The sequence below is a fragment of the Natator depressus genome, chromosome 17, assembly GCF_965152275.1.
Source record: "Natator depressus isolate rNatDep1 chromosome 17, rNatDep2.hap1, whole genome shotgun sequence".
Classification (NCBI taxonomy): Eukaryota; Metazoa; Chordata; order Testudines; family Cheloniidae; genus Natator; species Natator depressus.
This window is the reverse complement of record NC_134250.1, coordinates 3994274-4013908: the sequence shown is the minus strand read 5'-3', so window position 1 is coordinate 4013908 and position 19635 is coordinate 3994274. Positions and strand designations below refer to the sequence as shown.

The window sequence follows — 19635 nt, the reverse complement described above, 5'->3', positions numbered from 1 at the left end:
GATATGTGGAACCTGCACAAAGGCAAATTTAACAATAGCCTTTGTTATAGAACTGACCATAGCATTGCTTAGTCCACGTCACTCAGACCTGCTATCCCATTTCCCCCACTGGCCCTCCGCACCTGCTAACCGCCCATCTTGCCATGACTTTTCCTTTAGCCAACCAGAGCTAAGTGCAGCTTCCTCCAAACACCACCAGAGTTACACTGAGTGCCAGGCACAGGGTGTCACTCCAATGCACGATGCCTTCTTCTTTCTTGGGCTGAGCATGATGCCGCCCTGGCATCCCCAGCCCCTGCCCACTTGAGAAGCAAGTCAGCCCGCTAGGTGCAGAGCATGGGCAAAACACCCTGCAGCCTTGGGTAGTTCTCAACTCTCCTGTTTTTTGTTTAGAAAGCACATGGACACAAGAAAAGCCCTGTGAAGTGATCCCTGGGGGTCTGGCAAACCTGAGGTTAACTTCAGATCTGCTGTTTTCCACAAATTCCAGGCTAAATAAGGAAACAACAACATGGTACCCGAGAGCATCTAAGTCGCTTCATTAATTAAACCCTCTGCAATTATTGCTAATGAAGAACAGGGCAAAGCAGCAGAAGCCAGCAAGCCTTTTCCACGTAGCAGAGAATGCCATTGGATGGAGCACCAGGTAAGAAAAGCTGGGAATCACAAGGTCAAATCACAACACGATTGACTCTGACTTTATCCTTCCGCGGAAGGGACTGTAGCGTGGACCGTGGGATGGTGTTTTGGAGGAGATCTTTCAAAGACTGAGATTCTGTGATGACATTAAAGATCCCATGGCCCTTTCAATTAGAGAAGGGCTTTGCCTTTCCGTCCCTGGCCAAAATTTCACCTGCCCTGCCCAGCAGGCACGTTGGTTGATATCCTCCACCCCAGAGGTGGGGATGCCTATATATCTATAGGGTCTGATCCTACAAGCTGATGGTAGTGAGACCCCCATCAGAGAAAGGGGGAGTTAGGTGCACACAGCAGACTTGCTTCATAGATGCTGGAGGTGCTGCTCCACCCCCTGGCTTGAAGTGTTTTCCATCGCGTACAGGGTTTACAGCTTGGTTCAGTGGCTCTCAGCACCCCCACTATACACCTAGTTCCAGCGCCCCTGCTTGTTTGCGAAGTGCTTTGGGCTGGCATCTGCAGAGCCGTTGCTGCTAGAGGCGGACTGGCCTGCGGGTTCTGCAGAAGGGCAGGCAGGGAAATCAGAAAATGCACTGGCACATGCCCTGCGCCATGGGATCGTCAGCAAGGCAAAGCTGTGAATGCCTGGGGCGCGGGGCAATGCCGGGGTCGGGGCATCCCGGCCAGAAGATGGTGTGCCTTGGGCTGGGGGCACAGCTGAGCCCGATGTATTTTAAAGGGGAAGAGGGCGCTGCGGGGCTGGCGGGGCGGGTGGCGCCCCGGGGCGGGTGGCGGGCTGCAGATGGGGCAGCACAAGGCAAAGCGCGGCCCTGGCACAGAACTACCCCCTTTGGGTGCGGTGCTGGCCAGTGGCTCTGCACCTCTCCCCCGGGGGCGCTCGGGTAGCGGGGGGACCCCACAGTTCAAAGGTCGGGGCCGTCCCTGGTTATGCGGCTTCCCCCCCTTACCGTTAAGGAGGCAGCTGCGCTGCGAGGCCGGGCAGGGCTGCTGCGTTTTGCACGGGCCCCGGGTGGCTTTCCTGTCCTGGCGCGCTCCTGCCTCCCCAGCCTGGCACCGCGCCCGGGCAGGCCGGAGGCAGGGAAAGCCCCATGGCATGGGCCAGGGAGGGAGCCAGCCGCCCCGTGACTAACCCCCCTCCCTCTACAGCCCGCCCCACCCCGGCCTCCCCCGCGGCGCGCCTGGCTCGCCTGCGGCGGGGAGAGCCGGCGCTGCGCCTTTGCGCACGGGCGCATCTGCTCCCGGGAGCGCTGGGGGTGGCAGCCCGAGCGCTGGGAGCCGGGGGTGGCTCCGGCCCCCGCCCCCCAGCTCCTTCTCCCACCGCCACGTGACGGGGCTGGGCCCGAGGAGACGCCCACCGCTGTGGGTGGGAGGAGGGGAGGAAGGAAGGGGCCCGGGACTGGGACACCTGCCCGTGGCAGCAGCCGGCAGAGCAGCCTCGCTCCCTGCCGGCCGGCCGCCCGCCCCTCTCCGGAGTCCCGCGGCGCCCGCCGGGGCTGGATGTGCCGCGGGAGCCGGGCGCGGAGGCGGCCTCGGGTGTCACGAGCGGCTCCGGCCTCAGCAGCAGCTCCACGTGGGCGGCCCCGTCGCAGTCAGGATCCGAGCTGACAGCGGCTGGCTGGGGGGGGGACTGCACCGGGGCGGCCGCCGCCGCCTCCTCCCATGGACCTGTCCGGGTGCCAGCCCTCGCCGCCGCTCGCATGCTGATGTGAGGCTGCCCAGGGGGGTGTCCTGAGCTCCCTTGCTGCCCCCCCCCCGGCCCCAGCCCCAGCCCCCCCAGATGCATTCGCTGCTGGATCGCAAGAAGAAAGCAGGCGGCTGCGTGGATGCTGGGCTGGAGCTGCCGGCTGCAGGTTCCCTTCCCCAGCCTCAGAGGATGTTCAGCTGTGTGGGCTGCTTCTGGGTCCTCCTATCCTCCTGCCTGGTGGCCGCCTGCAGCTTCAGCTTCCTCTCCCCGGCCTGGATCGTGAAGGAGCATCTCCTCCAAGCCCACGGCGGGGTCAGCTTCGGCTTGCTGTGGCACTGCTCCGAGGCGCTGGAGCAGATGTACAGCTGCTACGCCTTCGGGGGCCTGGGCACGTTCCACGAGATCCCCTCCAGCGCCTGGCAGGTGAGGGGCTGGGGGAGCCCAGCGGCGGGGTGGGGGGAACCGGCTGGTCTGCCTGACCCCCAGGCAGGCGGCTCCCTGGGCTTAAACGGTGGCTTCGCTGCTGGTTTGGAATGCACCTTCCCTCCTCCCCTACGTTGGTTGTCTGATAGGAGCAGCCCTGCACCCTGGGGATACAGCCCGGCCGGGCAGTGCAGCAGAGGGGGTGTAGGAGCAGCCCTGCACCCTGGGGAGGGGATACAGCCCGGCCGGGCAGTGCAGCAGAGGGGGTTTAGGCGCAGCCCTGCACCCTGGGGATACAGCCCGGCCGGGCAGTGCAGCAGAGGGGGTGTAGGAGCAGCCCTGCACCCTGGGGAGGGGATACAGCCCGGCCGGGCAGTGCAGCAGAGGGGGTGTAGGCGCAGCCCTGCACCCCGGGGAGGGGATACAGCCCGGCCGGGCAGTGCAGCAGAGGGAGTGTAGGCGCAGCCCTGCACCCCGGGGAGGGGATACAGCCCGGCCGGGCAGTGCAGCAGAGGGGTTTAGGCGCAGCCCTGCACCCTGGGGAGGGGATACAGCCCTGCTGATGCACACAGGCGACCGAGGAGCTGAAGGCTGCAAAGGGCGGGCTGGGCTGTGGATCCGAAACTGATTTCAAACTCCAGAGGCTCTGAGCTCCCCGCAGGGAAGGGAAATCAGGAATGGCCCTGGGGGAGCCAGGCTGGCCCAGGACAGGTGTGGGCACGGTCAGGATCGCCTCCGAGCCCCGTCAGCCCAGGGAGCTTTCCAGGGGCAGGATTAGCTGGCGCTGATCCTCAGGATCCAACGCACTGGAGCGCGGAGCCCATGAGCCGGGCTGCCCAAACCAGCCCAATCCAATTAGGGCGGCCGGAGGTTCCGGATTAGCACCTGCTTCCCCAGAAGCATCTATTTTAGGAACCGCTGGGAGGGGCAGGCTCGGGGGAACCGGACCTACATACAGAGCCGTGTGTGAGCGGGGTGATGGCCCCTGGGAGCAGAAAGCGAGGCAGATCGCTTTCATCTGATTTCTTCCGAAAACTCGGGCAATTATCTGGTTCGTGCCGCTTGCCCGGAGCGGAGCGAATGGAGATGCACATCTCTTTGCAAGCACTTTAGGATTAAACTTCTGAGTTCCCCCCTCCCCTGCATTCACCGGGGTGAACCCCCTGGTACCACCCCTGTATCAGTGGGTTTCAGATATAGACACTGCAGGCAAATGTGGACCTGCTAATGGGGGAGAAAATGGGGAAAGAAAGGGAACAGGTTTTGCATATTTGAAAGTTTGGTTCTTACCACGGTACCCGTGCAGGAGAGACGGCAGGTGGTACCAGCACCGCACCCCTTGAGTCTTTCCAAGATTTTCCAACTCGGGCTGTGTAAAACTGTCTTTTGCACGCGTCGACTTCAGCGGGAGCTGTCCCCCTCGCCGCAGTCCGCGCAGTGGGAGATTAATGCCTCTCTGCTCGTTCTGCCCTGGCTGGTGCTACCCCTTGCTGTTGCCAGACAAAAGTTACCTGGACTGATTCTTCTTTGTGTTCCTGAGAGGTCTGCTGTCTTTGTGTGACAGGAGCTTTCTGCACTCGATACACCCTTTGAAACACACCCAAAATAAAGCAGCGTTTCAGCACCCAAGCGATGATTTATTCCCCTCCCCTTCATTCTTCATCTTGTTTCCTTTCTTTTTATTCCCTGCTTGTAACGGTGGAGGCTCTGACTATAATTTTCCTCCAGGTTTCCAAACATATGAGCTTTGAGCTGCGCAGCATTGCTCTGTCGCTGGACTCCCACCGAAGGGACGGATCCGGGGAAGGTCATGCCTTGTGCTTGACACAGTGGGGCATTTAGTGGTTGAATTTCTCAGGCTGTCACGGAATCAAACTGTTATCACTTGCAGGAAGCAAGTTCCATAGGGTATTGTGTGTTTAAACGGTCAGTGGTCTCTAAGATTGTCATGAATAACAAGTACCCCAGTTGTATATTGCACAGAGTGGAGCAGGCTAACCACAATGCTCCCTGTTTGGGCAGTAAAGGATTTTTTTTAAAAAAAGAATCATTCAGTTTTTAAAACTTGGCCTTTATACAACTGTGTACAATTTTGTCACTCAGATAAACACCTCCAGGTAATAACCTAACTTTAAAGATAAGTATGAAGCACAATAGTGATTCATTCCAACGAGATTCCACTACCCAGAGCTTCAGGGCTGTAATATCCTTTTAAGAAATACAGAAAAGAACTGAATACAAAGGCTCAGAGCTTCTTGAATGGATCTTCACTCCGAACAAACAATATTCAGGTATGAGGGGGAGACAGTGTACACAAGGTCTTAGTCACATTCCAGCCTCCTTTATTAGCCCCTCTGAAATATTTAATTAAGAACAGCATACAAACAATGCAGTTTGCTTCAGTGGAATGGGAAGAAAACGCCCTCCTGACTGCTTCCAGCTATGACACAGATGCCTTTTGTACTGGTTGTACAAGCAGGTAGAAGGGAATTGAAGTCCCTGGGATCTTCACTGAGAAGCAAGGTTGCTTTGGCTTCCTTTACAATCCATTGTAGGAGTGGCCCCAGGCTTTATAAACTCACAAGAACTGGGAGAAGCGCAGTGCTGCCAAACCCAAACATGAGTCAGGGTTTAACAAACTCATTGTTTGGTTATTTTTAAAAAATGAAATCTCCTGATTTCAAGCCAATGTGGGGTTGTTTTTATTTGCCTTCTGCTTTCTGAGCTTTCAGAGTTCACTCAGGTCACGTTCTCAAGTTTTTCTCTAAATCTTGAGAGCTAGAAACTTTTCTTTTTGAATGAAGGCTGAGATTCCTGTTTCCAGTTGACTCCAGGAACTGGAGCTTTAAAGAAGAAACACAAAATATCTTGAGAGTCTCAATAAAATAATGAGCATTGGGCAGCCTGGCCAATGGGGGAAGGATAGTTCAGTGGTTAGAGCACTGGCTTAAGCTGTGAGAGACCTGTGTTCCATTTCCTGCTCTGCCACAGACTTTCTTTGTGACCCTGGGCAAGTCACTTAGCCTCTCCGTGCCTTATTTGCACATTGGGGATAATAATGCTTCGTACCTCACAGGGGTGTTGTGAGGAGAAGTACATTAAAGGCTGTGATTTGCTTTGGGGTCTACTGATGAAAAGTATCATGTAAGAAATAAGCTTTATTAATCTGGTAATGGTTGGCTGTGAAGCACTGTGTTTTGCAAGCAAAGGGCCCTATTGGGAGTCAGTATTGCCGGGTCAGCCTAGTGGTTTGTATGGGGAAGAAGCACTCGCTCTGCTGCTTACATGAACTGTTCTTCCCACTTACCCAGATAGCTGTTACCCCATTTCAAATGTTTCCCCGTTCAAATGTGCTGATTTTGCAAAGGGGCGGGGGGAGCATTCAGCTCTGCAAATGATCGTTAATGTGAGTTGTGTGTTTGCACTTGGGGGATTATGTTAATCATCCTACAAATGATGCTTTGAATCATGTCTAGAGGTTAATTACCATGCCTTTCTTCTCTTAAGAGGGCCTTTTTGCTTGCTTGGAATTGCTGGCTTTTTTGCCTTCTCTATAATTACTTTTGCAGCTTTGCAATATCCAGGGTTCCTTTAGTTTAACTCTATCGCCCCTTAAGAAGTACGGCCTTCCCAGCCTGCTCAGGGTCACTTGTGCAGCTCTAAGGTGCACATGTCCTAAGTGGAAGGAACAGGATGATTTCCTGGGCATGCACAGGGTAGACACATAAGAAGGGGAAAAGTCTTGTGGGTGATAGACCTGCTTGGGTATGGCATGTTCCAAGCTTGCTACAAAACCAGAACTTGGAACACACAGACCCAAAGCATGGGTTCCTCAGAAAGGTGGCTGTTGTCTCTCTCTCCATCTCTGCCCTGACACGCAGACGGTTGTTGCTGGGATGATGCAGGCTGCAGACACAGGGTTCTCTTGCACTGGCAGGTCAGGAACGCGTGACCTCCTGCAAATGGCTGGTACATCTGTGCGACCAACACGCCATCAAAACTGAGACCCAGTCCCCTCATCAAAATTCTGGTGTTCATCAAGTAAGGAAAGACGACAGCATGTTGTTGCCCAGATTTAAGGCTCCGCAGTCAATGAACCAGTTTACGAGCGGAATCCGTATTAGAGCTATTCTTGTAAATAAGGGTCACCCGTGTCAGGGTCTTGGTCAGTCAGTTCTGTACAGTAATTTGGTGACTCGGAGCCTTAAATCTGGGCAGCACTGTCAGCCTCTCAGAGTTAAGGAGACTTGCTCCAGCTCCTCAGGGACACAGGAAGTCGGTATGAGTTCGTGCTACTTATTTCGGGCTCTGAGGAAGGCAAAAGCAGTTCTGTATTCTGAGAGAGTTTGTTTATTTATATATATTTTTTTTCCAATGGAAACATCAGGCTGGCCTGTCTCTTATGTCAAGTGCTGCAATTTGAAAGTGAAAGTGCTCTTTGATCTCAAACATCTATCTCCCCCCCCCCCCCCCAATAGTCTCCAATTATTTTCAGGCTTTGCAAAGCATGTCATTCAAAACAACAAAATAGTTGATCAGCCCCTGATATTCAGCCTGGAAACACATTGACCATTTGCCTCTGAAGAATCTACAAGAGGATGAACATTCTGTCAGCACAGAGCTCAAACTAGGGAATTCAGATTAGGAATGGAGGATTTGCCTGACCCAGTGACACCACTCGTCTGATCAAGTCTGAGATCTTGTCTCTAGTAGGATTCAATGCTCAGGCTTCAGAGAAAGTCAAAGCAAACCTCATAATGCAGCTAGCTAGTTGATCAGATACCACGATGATGGGCATGGAATGAAAACTAGACAGACAGACAGCAATGGAGGGGAAGGTGGGGGGCAAAATCCCTCCGTGGATCCTTTTAGGGTTGACCTGGGGCTAATCAACTCTAGCTGTGTAGCTTCTCCAAGTTGTACCTCTGCCACTTGACTCCCATTGTGATCTTAGCAGGTCACTTTGGGGCAGGGTTTTAAAGGTATTTGGGTGCTTAAAGTTGCAGATGGGTGCTCTGTGGGATTTTCAAAGCACCCAACTGCCTAACTACCATTGAAAATCCCAGTAGGTGCCCATACTTGGATTGTCAGGGACAGGGACTGTCTTCTTGTTCTGGGTTTGTACAGCGCCTGGCACAACAGGGTCCTGGCCCGTGACTGGGGCCCCGAGGTGTTAACGCAACACAAATAACAATAAGAACTTGACCCCCTGCACTTGTGCAGTGTCCTGTTGACTCACGAGGCAGAGCAGCTTGAAGGATCGGTACTTGTTTGGCATTATCAACACACGAATCGGTTGAGTCCTCAATACAAGAACCCTCCCAAGAGAGCGGGTTCTTCCGGGCTCCTGCTGTCAGTTACTTTGATTCCTAATTATGCTTGTACAGCTTTGGCAGGAGACTGGAGGGGCGTGTCAGCATTTCTGAAACCAGTGTCTTCCTCTCTAGGCATATTACTTAGCTATGGATTTTATGCTGTTTGATTAGGCATCCGGAGTTCTGTGACTTATATTCACTGAATGGAAGATATCCTTGATAATGGGAACACAGAACTGCTGTATTGGATCCAGGTCCCAACTGAGCAAAGCACTTAAGCCTGTGCTGAGCTTGGAGGACCTAAGCAGTCCCAGTGAAGTCAACAGGGGGTCACCTGTCTCCAGTAGCAGCCAGTCCCGGATGACTGAAAGGACAGCGTAAAACCACCATCATGGACCATTCTGCAATACCAGGCCTATGGGGCAATGTTTTTTCCTACAGCTAGGTGCTGAGTGGTTGGTTTGTCCTGGTTAAACTTCTATCCTGCCTAATGCAACTGCTGATGATACTCTTATTATTCATTACACCTTTTGTTAATTGTATTTGACTCTTTGCCTCAGTAATATCTTGTGGCTGTGAGTGCCACAGAGGGCTTATTTCTGTTCATCCATGCGGTTAGAGCTTAAGCAACATTGAAGGTTTGGGTCAAAAGCAAGGTGTTCATCTGGGTTACCCTTCCGGTCATTTCATTAATCAGCAAACAATAACTAAGGTTCAATTTGTGTCAAAGGTTGTGAAGAAAAGTTGGAAACATTAATCCGCTGTTTACTTCATCAGTCTGTTCCAGTTAGAGCAACTCTGGCAGGAATTAGACCATACTCTGTTCAGGTTCTTGGACAACACCCTCCGTCACCAAGCTATTGGAGCTCCTCCCAGTGGTGCATCAAGTGATATGACTCTCCTGAATGATGTGCGGTTCCTTCCCCATTTCTCTCAGCAAGGAGCAAAATTGTATACGGCTGTTGCTTTTGTTTTGTGATGTGCTCTTTATTTTATCCATGACGTCAAGGTTGGAGAAGTGGGCCTTCCGTTTGGATTGGACACTGTGGCATGCTATAGAAAACTTAACGGAGATAAAACTAACTGCAGAGAGGAAGCATGGGCTTGTGACTAAGACAATGGACTGGGAGTCCAGACCACCGCTTCAATTCCCAGCTTTGCCACAGACTCTGTATGTGACCTTGGGCAAGTCACAAACTCTGGGCCTCATTTCTCCAGAGTAAAATGGGACTAATAGCACCTCCCGGGGCATGGTGGATGAATTGTTTGTGAGCTGGTTGGATGCTCGAGGGATGAGCCATAGAAACATCTAAGTGGCTAGAAACTCCAGATTGGCCCATGTCAGAATTATTTTTGATAACTTCAGTTCAATGTGGAATGGAAACCTCTGTTTCAACGTGAAGTTGAGAGGTCAAGCTCTGGCTACATCCATCGGTGGGCAATGCTTTTACTTTGGAAAAGGTGCACAGTGAATGGAGAATGTTCAACTTTTATAACAGAAGTCATCAGGGCAAAACAAACAAATGGTGAGTCATTAAAGACGACCCTTGAGAAACAGGTATCCTGAGTAGATTGGTCAAGATTTTGCGGATTAAGTGTTGCGTCACACATTCTGTGGCAACTCAGAGGAGAGGACAGTGTGAGATTTGCTGAACATCATGGATGACATTTCAGGGGCATGCAATTCCACTGTGTATACCTCTAGGCCTGTGGACTGTATTGAGATGCTTGCAGGGGGCAAAGAAGGCAGTTGGCTGCAGTCACCTTCCATTCTATCCCCTCTCTGATGAGCCTTTGTTCTAAGGAGCAAGACAGGAGCGTTTCTGTGAGCTGTGGTGAGTGCTCCACGCCTAGAATGATTAGCCCAGCTCTGCCACTAATACTCGGAAAGGACTCATCTCAAGCAAAGATAATCATAGCCTGCTGGTGATAAGGTCTGAGCTGGTACCCAGTGACAGTGCACTGCATGCTGTCTAATTAAAATTTCATTAAGTCGCTTTGCGTCTCTTGAGGGAGGTCACAGGCCCACCATTGATGTGCTAATGTCTTCGTTTTCCCCTTTCTTTCTCTTCCACCATCATCCTCTTAGATAAAACAGCACCATTAGTAACTGCTGTCCTTTGTCCCCAGACACTATGGGCCTGGAAAAAAAGCAGCTGTAACTGATCAGCTGTATTATCTGTCTCTTACTTATTCCCTAATAAAAATGCATTTTTTGTTGTTGCTTGAATTGGCTTTTGGCATTAACCTCTCTCTCATTTGTGCTGAATAACTTGATGAGCTCAAAAACAGGGGAGTTATTCCAGTGCAGGGATTGTACAGTGCAGGGATTGTACAAGGTGTAACTTTGTTTAGAGAGAAGTTTAACTCACTGTGTAAGCAGGTAGTCATCAAACCCGTCCGTCGCTCTGGAGTTGCGTGGGAAATGTACCTTTCTGAGAGGAATCCCTCTCTTGATGCGCTGACTGTGCTGGGAGACTTGAAAATGCATGTGCCATTATGAATGTGTGAAATACCCCGGGGAACAGCATGGTCGTGAGGTGCGGGCTTTGTAAGAACGGTCTCTGAAAGAATAGCACGCGCTTTACTCTGAAGCTGCTGCTCACCCAAGAGCAACAGGTTCCCCTGGCTCAACAGGAAGCTGGATTATTTTTTAAAGCCAAGGCTTTCAAAAGTGCCTAGCAATTTTGGGTGTCCAGAGCGAGACCCTTTAAATAGGCCTGATTTTCAGAGGGTCAGTGCAGGGCACTTTTGGAAAAATCGGGACTCTAAGAGGTCTCAAGTTTGGGCTTCCAAAAGTCATTAGTCACTTTTGAAAATCTCAGCCCAAGTCTATTGAAACGTGGACTAAGAGCTAATGGGGAGTGAGGGTTTAGGAAAACTTTGAGAGTATCTAAAAGATCCACCCTACCTGGAGCTAACAGTATGTATCAACCATGTTCAAGCCCTCCACGTGTCTATTGCCTTGTTCTGGCACAGTCACTGAGGAACAGGCGACTTGTGATCCTGGAGCAAACCTCACCTTTAATATGGTACCCACAGAGCACACCTGCAGGGCCTGATCCTGGGAGCAAATGACTCTACTGAGAGCTGTGGGTGGTTGGCATCTCTAGATTAGGCCCTTAACCCATCATAAAAGAAATTAGGAATGGAGCATTCTTCTGCCTTCTGATGACATTGCTCGTTACAGTGCGTGCATCGGCCTCTAGAGTAGTGCATGAGCAGGCACAGGATGAAATGGCCCCCCCCAAAGCACGGATCTTCTGGGGAGAAATGGATTTGCTTATGCTGAAACTCATGGCCAGGATTTTGTTCTCCAAAGATAGAGGGAAGAGTCAAGTCCAGGCTCTCTCCAGGGTCTTATCAAACTCCTCTCCCCACCCCCAACTGCTGTCGTTGCAGCATGTAAATATGAACCAGTCGTGTCCCTCTCTGGGGAACACGTTCTGGTGGGGATGTGTAGGATTTTCCTTCATTAAAAGGGAATGATTTGAGCAGTCCAGAGCTCTTGCCAGTTGTCATGATGTTTAGATAATATCGGTCGCTTCCTGAGCACTGATTGAAGGTGATGAGCACACAGTTGCTTTTCAGTTCAGGTGTTTGGGGGGCAGGGAGGGGAAAAATAAAACAGGAAGAAGAAGAAACCTCCCAGATGACTCCAAAGGGAAGGAAATTGCCTCAGGAGTGTCAGAGGGTTTCCAGAGGGAAGGAGGAGGAGACAGGACAGTATGAGCTTCTCTTCCTCCATGTGACGCTAATGCTGGCCAGATGGCGGATGTTTGGTGCTGAAACTGGGGGCGGGGGAGATATAAATAAGCTGTTAGGTTTATCCACCCACTGCCATACACTCAGCATCTCCGTCCGCAAGAAAAACATCTGGCAGGAGAAGGAAGCGTCTGGTATTGCAATAATCCCAGTCCAGATCCTGAATCTGACTGTATCACAGGGTCTGTAGCAGCTGAGCTGTTCTCCAGTAGGCTGCACGTACCCCTTCCAGAGCGCCTTCTGCTGGATTAATTTCTGTTTGCCTGGGTAGTGCCTGCCCATGTGCTCTTTTTTTTTAATATGTCACCCCAAAATCTTCCCCTGCATTTGCTGGAGTATTAACTGTGCTGCGAGGCCGACCAAACCATGCAAGCTACAGAGGCTTTGCCTGATCGCCATGAGGACCTGCCTCTAAGGGTGAGAAGGAGCTCAGTCACCACGGGCCTTTCTGCTCTTGGCCTCTGTGCCGTAGCTGCCAACCCATGGGGGTGATCAGTGCCGATTGCAGGGGTGGTTTTAGTGATACGCCAAGCAGCTGGGGGAGTGCAGGGACTTCAGAATCCTCAGATGGATTGGAATAAGCAGGCTAGAGAGAAAGGGCTCTGTATCCCCTCTTAAAGCCCCCGGTGCCATTACAGTGCAGTGGATCAGTGTACCAGCATTTCAGCGCACAATGGAATCCATTCACTGACTAGGATTTCCAAATCCAGTGCTGTCGTTTGCACTTTTATCTCTGGGCCGTAATTCACACAAATATTTGAGGAGGAGCAGATGACTAATTTTTAAAAGGACTTCTAGCCCCCTCCCCGCCTTCACTGTGGAGCAATCATGTGCACCACTGACATGGCTACATTATGTGCCTGTGTCCCCCTTCCGCATGTGAGGAGGAGGAAGAGGGGTTGAGGAGGGGAGAGATTGCTTGGGGCGGGGCGGGGGGGATTCTGCGGTAGAGATGGAGATAATGTGGGACGTTGTCCACTGCTTTTCAAAGCCAACCTGGCCTCATTAGCAAACAAAACCCTCAGCCAGGATCAATCCCTCAGGGAGCCATCAGCTGAGCTGACGTTGAATAATTAAACGGAGTTTTCCTCTTTACCAGAAGGAATATGTTACGTGGCCTGTTAAGTCGGGCAGCTGGGACAATAACAAGAGGGGTTTGTATATCTTGGTATTGACAGCTCAGACGAGGAAAATCAGTCTGACTGAGACCGGCCGGGTGGGAGGATGGGTCCAGGTGCATTAGGGTTACCCCAGGGAGGAGGGAGTGTGGTGTGACATGGGTACATCAGAATTGTCCGGGTGGAAAGGGGGATGTCGCACTTGGGTTACTCAGGTGGGGGGAGGCAGCTACAAGTGTATCAGGGTTGCCTAGATTGGGGATAGGGCAGCGATTCTCAAACTTCATTGCGCTGCGACCCCTTTCTGACAACAAAAATTACAACAAGACGACAGGAGGGGGACCAAAGCCTGACCCCCCGGGCCGGGGAGCCGGAGCCAAAGCCAAACCCCAAGAGCTTCAGCCCTGAGGAGAGGGGGCTGTAACCTGAGCCCTGCCACCCAGGGCTGAAGCCCTGAGCCCCAGCAAGTCTAACACCAGTCCTGGTGACCCCATTAAAATGGGGTTGTGATCCCCTCTGGGGTCCTGACCCACACTGTGAGAACTGCTGGGATAGAGGAATGCAGCAGTGTCAGGGCTGGCTGAGCTGAGCTGCCCCTTGGCCTTGCAAACGTACGGATTTTTAGTGGTGATGGTTAATCTTGTACATTCAGGTGACTGTTTCAAGAGTTGGATGTTGGGAGGAAACGAGGCCTACCCATGCCTTGAATGGACCTCGATAGGCCATCTAGTCCAGTCCCCTGCACGGAGGCAAGACTAAGTATTAGCTAGACCATCCCTGCCACACCAGCGTGCCTCTATTCCCAACCTCGGCAACCGAAAGTAATTTGTTCCAGTGCTTAACTGCCCTGAGAAGTTAGAAGCTTTTCCTAACGTCTAATCTAAATCTCCCTTGAAATTTAAGCCCATGACTTCTTGTCCTGTCCTCCGTGTTAAGGAGAACAATTTATCACTCTCCTCTTTATAATAATTGTATATGTACTTGAAGACTGTTACCACGTCCCCCCTCAGTCTTCTCTTCTCTAGACTAAACAACCCCAATTTTTTCTGTTTTGTTTTTCATGTTTTCTAGACTTTTTATCATTTTTATTGCTCTCCTCCGGACTTTCTCCAATTTGTCCACATCTTTCCTGAAGTGTGGTGCCCAGAACTGGACACACTATGTCAGCTGAAGCCGTGTCCGTGCTGAGTAGGGTGGAAGAATTACTTCCTGTATCTTGTTGACAACACTCTGCCAGTGCATCCCAGAATGTCTGCTTTTTTTTCGCAACAGTGCGACACGGTTGACTCTCATTTAGTCTGTGATACGCTATAGCCTCCTCCAGATCGTTTTCGGCAGTACTCCTTCCTAGCTGATTAGAAGCCCAGAGAGATTAAGTGATTTGCCCAGGATCACACAGGAAGTCTGTTGAATAGCTTGGAACTGAACCCAGGTGTCCTTAATCCTATTCCGGAGCCTTAACCACAAGATCCTGCTGCCGTGAGATCACGGCCCCTTGTTACCGGGGCGGCTGGGGATTCCACCTTGGGAGATATGCGGCCGGTGACGTCCGTGGCACCAGAGTACAGGAAGCGCTACCAACCTTTGAGGTTGGTCACCCCGCAAAGTAAAGCCTTTTTTGGATGCTGTGACTCTTTCCCTTCTATGCAAACCACGATGACAGTCACGGGCTGTGGAAGTGCTGCTTGTTACACTGATTTCCTTGGGAAGTCAAATTATTTCCTCCTCCCCCCCCCCCCCCGAAAAAAAAGCTCACGAGAGGCTGCTCTCTGCACCTGGCCAGAACACAGGTTCTTGTTACGGCTGCATTTACAGCCTAGCCACACGCCCACGGGTGGGGCTGTCCTGCGCTGGGGCTGTGAAAAGCCCATAGCACATTGCCCTGGTATTCTGATCCCTCTGTCGCCCTACCGAGATGCGCTGAGCTGATCGTTTCTCGCCCTCTTTGCTTACAACAGTGCGGATACTTTTGCAGCAGAGAGGGTTGATTTAAATCAGGAGACTCACGGTGGGTGAGGTCATATCTTTTACTGGACCAATTTCTAATCAAGGCGATTTCAATCACCAACTTGAAAGCCTTGATGTAAACCGTCAATTCTAATCAGCTTTTCCATTTGTACTTCAAGTATTTTCTAACGGAAGGTGCATCCTCATTGGTTGATATAATCATTGTTTCCATGGTGGGTGGAGTCAGAACTGTTCATAGTTTGAGAACTGAGCCAATCACAGCCCAAGTAGGGAGACATTATAAAATAGGAGCTTCCCCTCCGCCCCCAGGTGGACTCAGTGGATGATCCTGATGAGACATGTGCTGGTGGGTGTCTCCTGCAGTCAGAGACCGGGTCCCAACACCTGTGACGACTTTGCCAATCTCTTGCCCTCAGCAGCCCAGCCCCTCGGTCCCTCACAGGATCAAGCCCTTACTACAGTACATGGCCTATTGTGCCATATTTATAAAGCCTGACCTCAAAAGTTAGATGTTTTCCCCTGATTCTCTCTTTATATAGGAAAACAGCCTTTAACTCAAAGTTTTTGATAGAGGCTGATAGATTCAGTATATCTATTTTTTATTTAAATGTTCTAAGAGATTATAATAAGCTTAGGCCTTAACATATTTTGTATTAAATTCAGATTTCATTTTAAACAGGTTTATTTAAAGTTTTTCAAAAAGAAAAACGTATTATAATTTAAATAACAAAATAAAAAAATCCGATTATTTTGATACTGTCCAAAAAAATCATCCATTTTTATCCACCCTGCTATGAAGCCTTTAATTTCAACATCAATTAGCACCCATTCAATGCCTGGCTGCTGGGAGTGATGATTATTTTTTCTCTGTCGGGTGCCTGGCAATGAGCCCAGCATCTAAAGCCACACTAACGAGATTGGCCTCAGCAGGACCCAGATGTTAACATCTGGATTCTTGGCATCAGTTCTTGGCCTGGCCTCTTTGGCTGCTAGGTGTTTGCAGTGGGTGAAGGCTTCTCTTAGGGTTCATTTTTTCTGCACATTCATTTTTGACAACACAGGGTCTTGGTGAGGGATGGGAGACCAGTAGGAGGTTAAACAAGAAGCTCCTTTGCTCAGATTCATTCCCAAGGCTTAATCCGCATTTTTAGGGCTCAAAAGCATAGGGGTAGTTTTCAGAACAGTTCTGTGTTGTCATGCAGTTTCTGTCCTGACTTTTCCTGCTGCACATGCCAAAGGGGAGTCCTGCTTCCTCAGTCTACTTCTGCAGTTGGGACAATGTCTGGGTAACATTTGGGTGCTGCACCTCCAAAACCTTTGAGAGACCCTCCTTTCCTCCCCCTTCCCCATCACTGATTCTGTAAGGCAGTGACTCGAGGTCCCAAATGATCTTCAAAGCTGGACCCCGCAGTGTGTATTTCTCGCCAGCGGATGTATGGCGGCTGGATAAAGAGACAGCTGGTTGTATTTATTGCCCCAGTACCCTGGTGAAGCGGGTGTATCAATCCACAGCTGTGTGGTCTCAGAGCAGAGCTCTGCATGCCCAGTGTCTCCCCTTTCAGGCCGCCTCCCTCTCCCACCACGACCCCTAACTTGCAGAGCTAATGGCTCAGCGTTTACTCGGCTGCTGTCCACTCCCAGCAGGCTTGTTCCACATGTAGAGATGAGGCTTTGCCTGTTCTCTCTGCTCCAAACAGGAATCTCTCTTTGCCAGCCCAGGGCTGCTCAGAACGCTGCTGCAAGGACCTCAACCGAAACCCTTGGGTCCCCCGTCAGCACTTCCTCCTATGGCTGATTTATTTTTTAATAAGGTTAGCGGTAGGCAAAGCCTTAGTAACATCGATTAAAAATCAACTCTAATTGATGGCACCAAGGCATGGCAGACAGATGATTAGAGGAACGTGGCTGGAAGCCTCCTGGGTTGTGTCCATTTCTCCTGAGTCGGGGGAAATAAAGCCTTTTGTACGAAGACTCTAGCGCACCCCATAGACGCCGTCTCTATCCCCAAGGTTTGGGAGGCAGGGAATTGGGAAATGATGCAGCAGGGCCATAATTCACAGGGGGCTCATGGCCTTTCTGCAGTGGCGGGGGCATCCTGACCAGTGAGAACTTGGGGAAGGTTCACTAACCTCACTGCTAAGCATCCTAATGAATGAACTACTTTCTGCAGGGGAGCACAGCACAGAGGAGACAACGCAGCCAGCTTCAGCAAGCACCCATAAATCCCACAGCCAGATTGGGGTATAGTCCAGGAGCATATACCTCTTCCTGGCTGCGAAAGTTCTCAGAGAACTCTTGGGATTCAACCTGGGGAGGATTTCGGGGTAAATGGCGGTCACATCATAAGTTTGTCACCTCTGCAGTACCGTGATGTCAGAGACCTTGGGTGTCAAACCCCAGTCCACAGGGCTCTTAGGAGCCAGTCAGTTCCAGCCCACCACCTAGTGACCCATTAACAGGTGTCAGAGTGCTCTGTGTCTGCCCCTTCCTGGCTCCTAGGCAGCCTGCAGACATAACGCCACAGTGCACATGGCTGCTCACTGCTGGTCTAGAGGGCTGGGCTGCCCTTTCTCATGTTCCTGAGTTGGTGCCTAGAAGTAGCGCGCTACCCACAGGGCCCCATACGCCTCCCTGGAATTGCTAAGTGGGGCAGCTCCACACTTCAGAAGCATGGTCCTTCTCCACTGTTACTTGGCATCTATTCAGATGTCCAATGTTCCAAGCAGCAAATTTATTTGTGTTTGGAGAATGATCTGCACTCTCCAGCACTTAGGGCCCGATTCTGAGCACCTGCAATTCCCATCGACTTGACTGGGAATCTGACTGAGTAAGGACAAATTTGACCCATTAGCTTGTGTCTCTGGTTTTGATTAGGCTCAGACTTCGCGTCACCGGAGTCTGTGCTTCCACTTGGCCAGGAGTCAGATGGCTGCACCTGCCCTGTATTGTTCGTAGAGCTGGCTGACAATTTTCCAACAGAACATTTTCTCCATTGGAAATGCCATTTTGTTGTGGGGGGGGAACAATGGAAAAGGTGTTTTGCTACGGCTGAAACATTCTGTTTCGATATTTTCAGAACAGAACGTTTCAGGGTTTGTTTTAGACATTCCTTTTCTAATTTTTTTTTACAAGTGTCAAAATTGAAATGAAACATTTTGGTCCAGAATCAAATTTTTTTGTGTGGAAATTTTGTTTTGTTGGAAACCTAGACATTCTTTGTTTTCTCTCTGATTCAGAATGAAACAAGTTTTGAAATCACAGAATTTCCCGCAAAATGGAAATGCCAGTTCCTGAACAGCTCTACTCGTTACAGTTCATACACGTGAGCCTCATCTCTGTGTCTTCTTTGGTAGCTGCAGGGAGATAAGGTTCTGCTGCAATCAGCCAGCTCACCTGATGGCTGCAAGGGCAGGACCGCTGGGGGCCACATCCTAAAGCAGCTGTCGGTCACATTTTGGAGACACTTCAAAGCTAGTTGAATCTCAAGGAGAAAGAAGGGTCCTAGCCTGCGTATCTTTCAAGGGGGAGAGGGGTAACAGCTGTTTGACTTGGAGGTGCCTGACAAAGGGGAAAGTGTAACCCTGTCCCACTCCTGCACAAAAAATAGCAATGATTTTTTGTGAAAAATTAAACAAATTTTGAAATAATTTTTGTTCTGCTGGTTTTTAAAAGAAACAATTTTTCATGGAAAATTTCAGTTTTAAAATTGTTTTGGTTTTTTTTTCAGGGGGGGGGAGGTGTTCTTCCCTTCTCTGGTTTTCCATTTTGGCACGGGAAAGGGAGGAGAATAAAAAACAAAGAAAAAGAAGCGACCCTGAACATTTGTTTTCCAAGTTGATTTAAAAAAAAAGAAAAGAAAAATTTTGCAAAAAGTGAGAATTTTTTTCACAAAAATTTTGTTTTTGTGAAATATTTTTGACCATCTCTGCTTTGCAGTGTCCATCTGACCATCTGTCCTCAGACTAGACCAAGGCTCTGCAGATGTCTTCTGGCTCAGTAGAGGGTCAGAGAAAAGATAGCCACTCTGGAAATACTAGTATCTCTGTGACCTTCACTCTTTTTTTATTTATTACCCCCTGGCTTTATTTTGTAATGAATTAATTTTTGCGTGCTCCGATTACCCCTTGGCTTGCTGGGATTCTGATTAGTTTACTGACAGTGACATGGTGTCAACTCCAACCTCTATCAATACCAGTACCCTGTCAAGTGTGATTACATCACAGGGAAGTAGCGCATTTCTCTTACTAAAAAGAGAACACCAAACCAGTAGTGAAGGGTCTGGTTCAGCCAGTACACAGAGAGGAAATGTACTGAGTGGGGGAGTGGTGAGGGGGAAGATTTGCACTGGGTGGAAACTACAAGGCCATGTTTTTAAAGAAAGCCTCTGACATTTGTACCTGTAACCCTTCTGCCAGGCAAAGCCAGCAGCAACCAGGGCCGGGTTCAATATCTAGGGGTTTCTTTCCATCAATACAGAACCATCTCGAGCCCCCCACCCAGTAACCTGGGACAATTACACACCAGCCCTGGGCACCTCTGAGAGGCAATACTTCCCCTCTCGCAAGCACAGAATCTGAAAAGAAACTTAATAAAAGGAGGGAAGTAACTCGGCGTTAATTTGGGAAAACACCACAAACAGGGCTCATAAACATAAACCATAAGCAAAAGACCCACCCCCAAGTAAGTTGGGCAGTGTCCTTTTCCC

At 50.4% G+C, this 19635-nt stretch overlaps 1 protein-coding gene across 1 annotated transcript in view; it reads left to right on the top strand.

Moving 5' to 3' along the window:
- Positions 1–2421: 2421 nt before the first annotated feature.
- LOC142000366 (LHFPL tetraspan subfamily member 7 protein-like) overlaps positions 2422–19635 on the top strand; it is a 156962-nt gene continuing 139748 nt past the window's right edge. Inside the window, exon 1 of the mRNA XM_074974586.1 lies at positions 2422–2764. Coding sequence (XP_074830687.1) covers positions 2435–2764 — 330 coding nt within the window. The 5' untranslated portion in view covers positions 2422–2434. The remainder of the gene's footprint in view (positions 2765–19635) is intronic.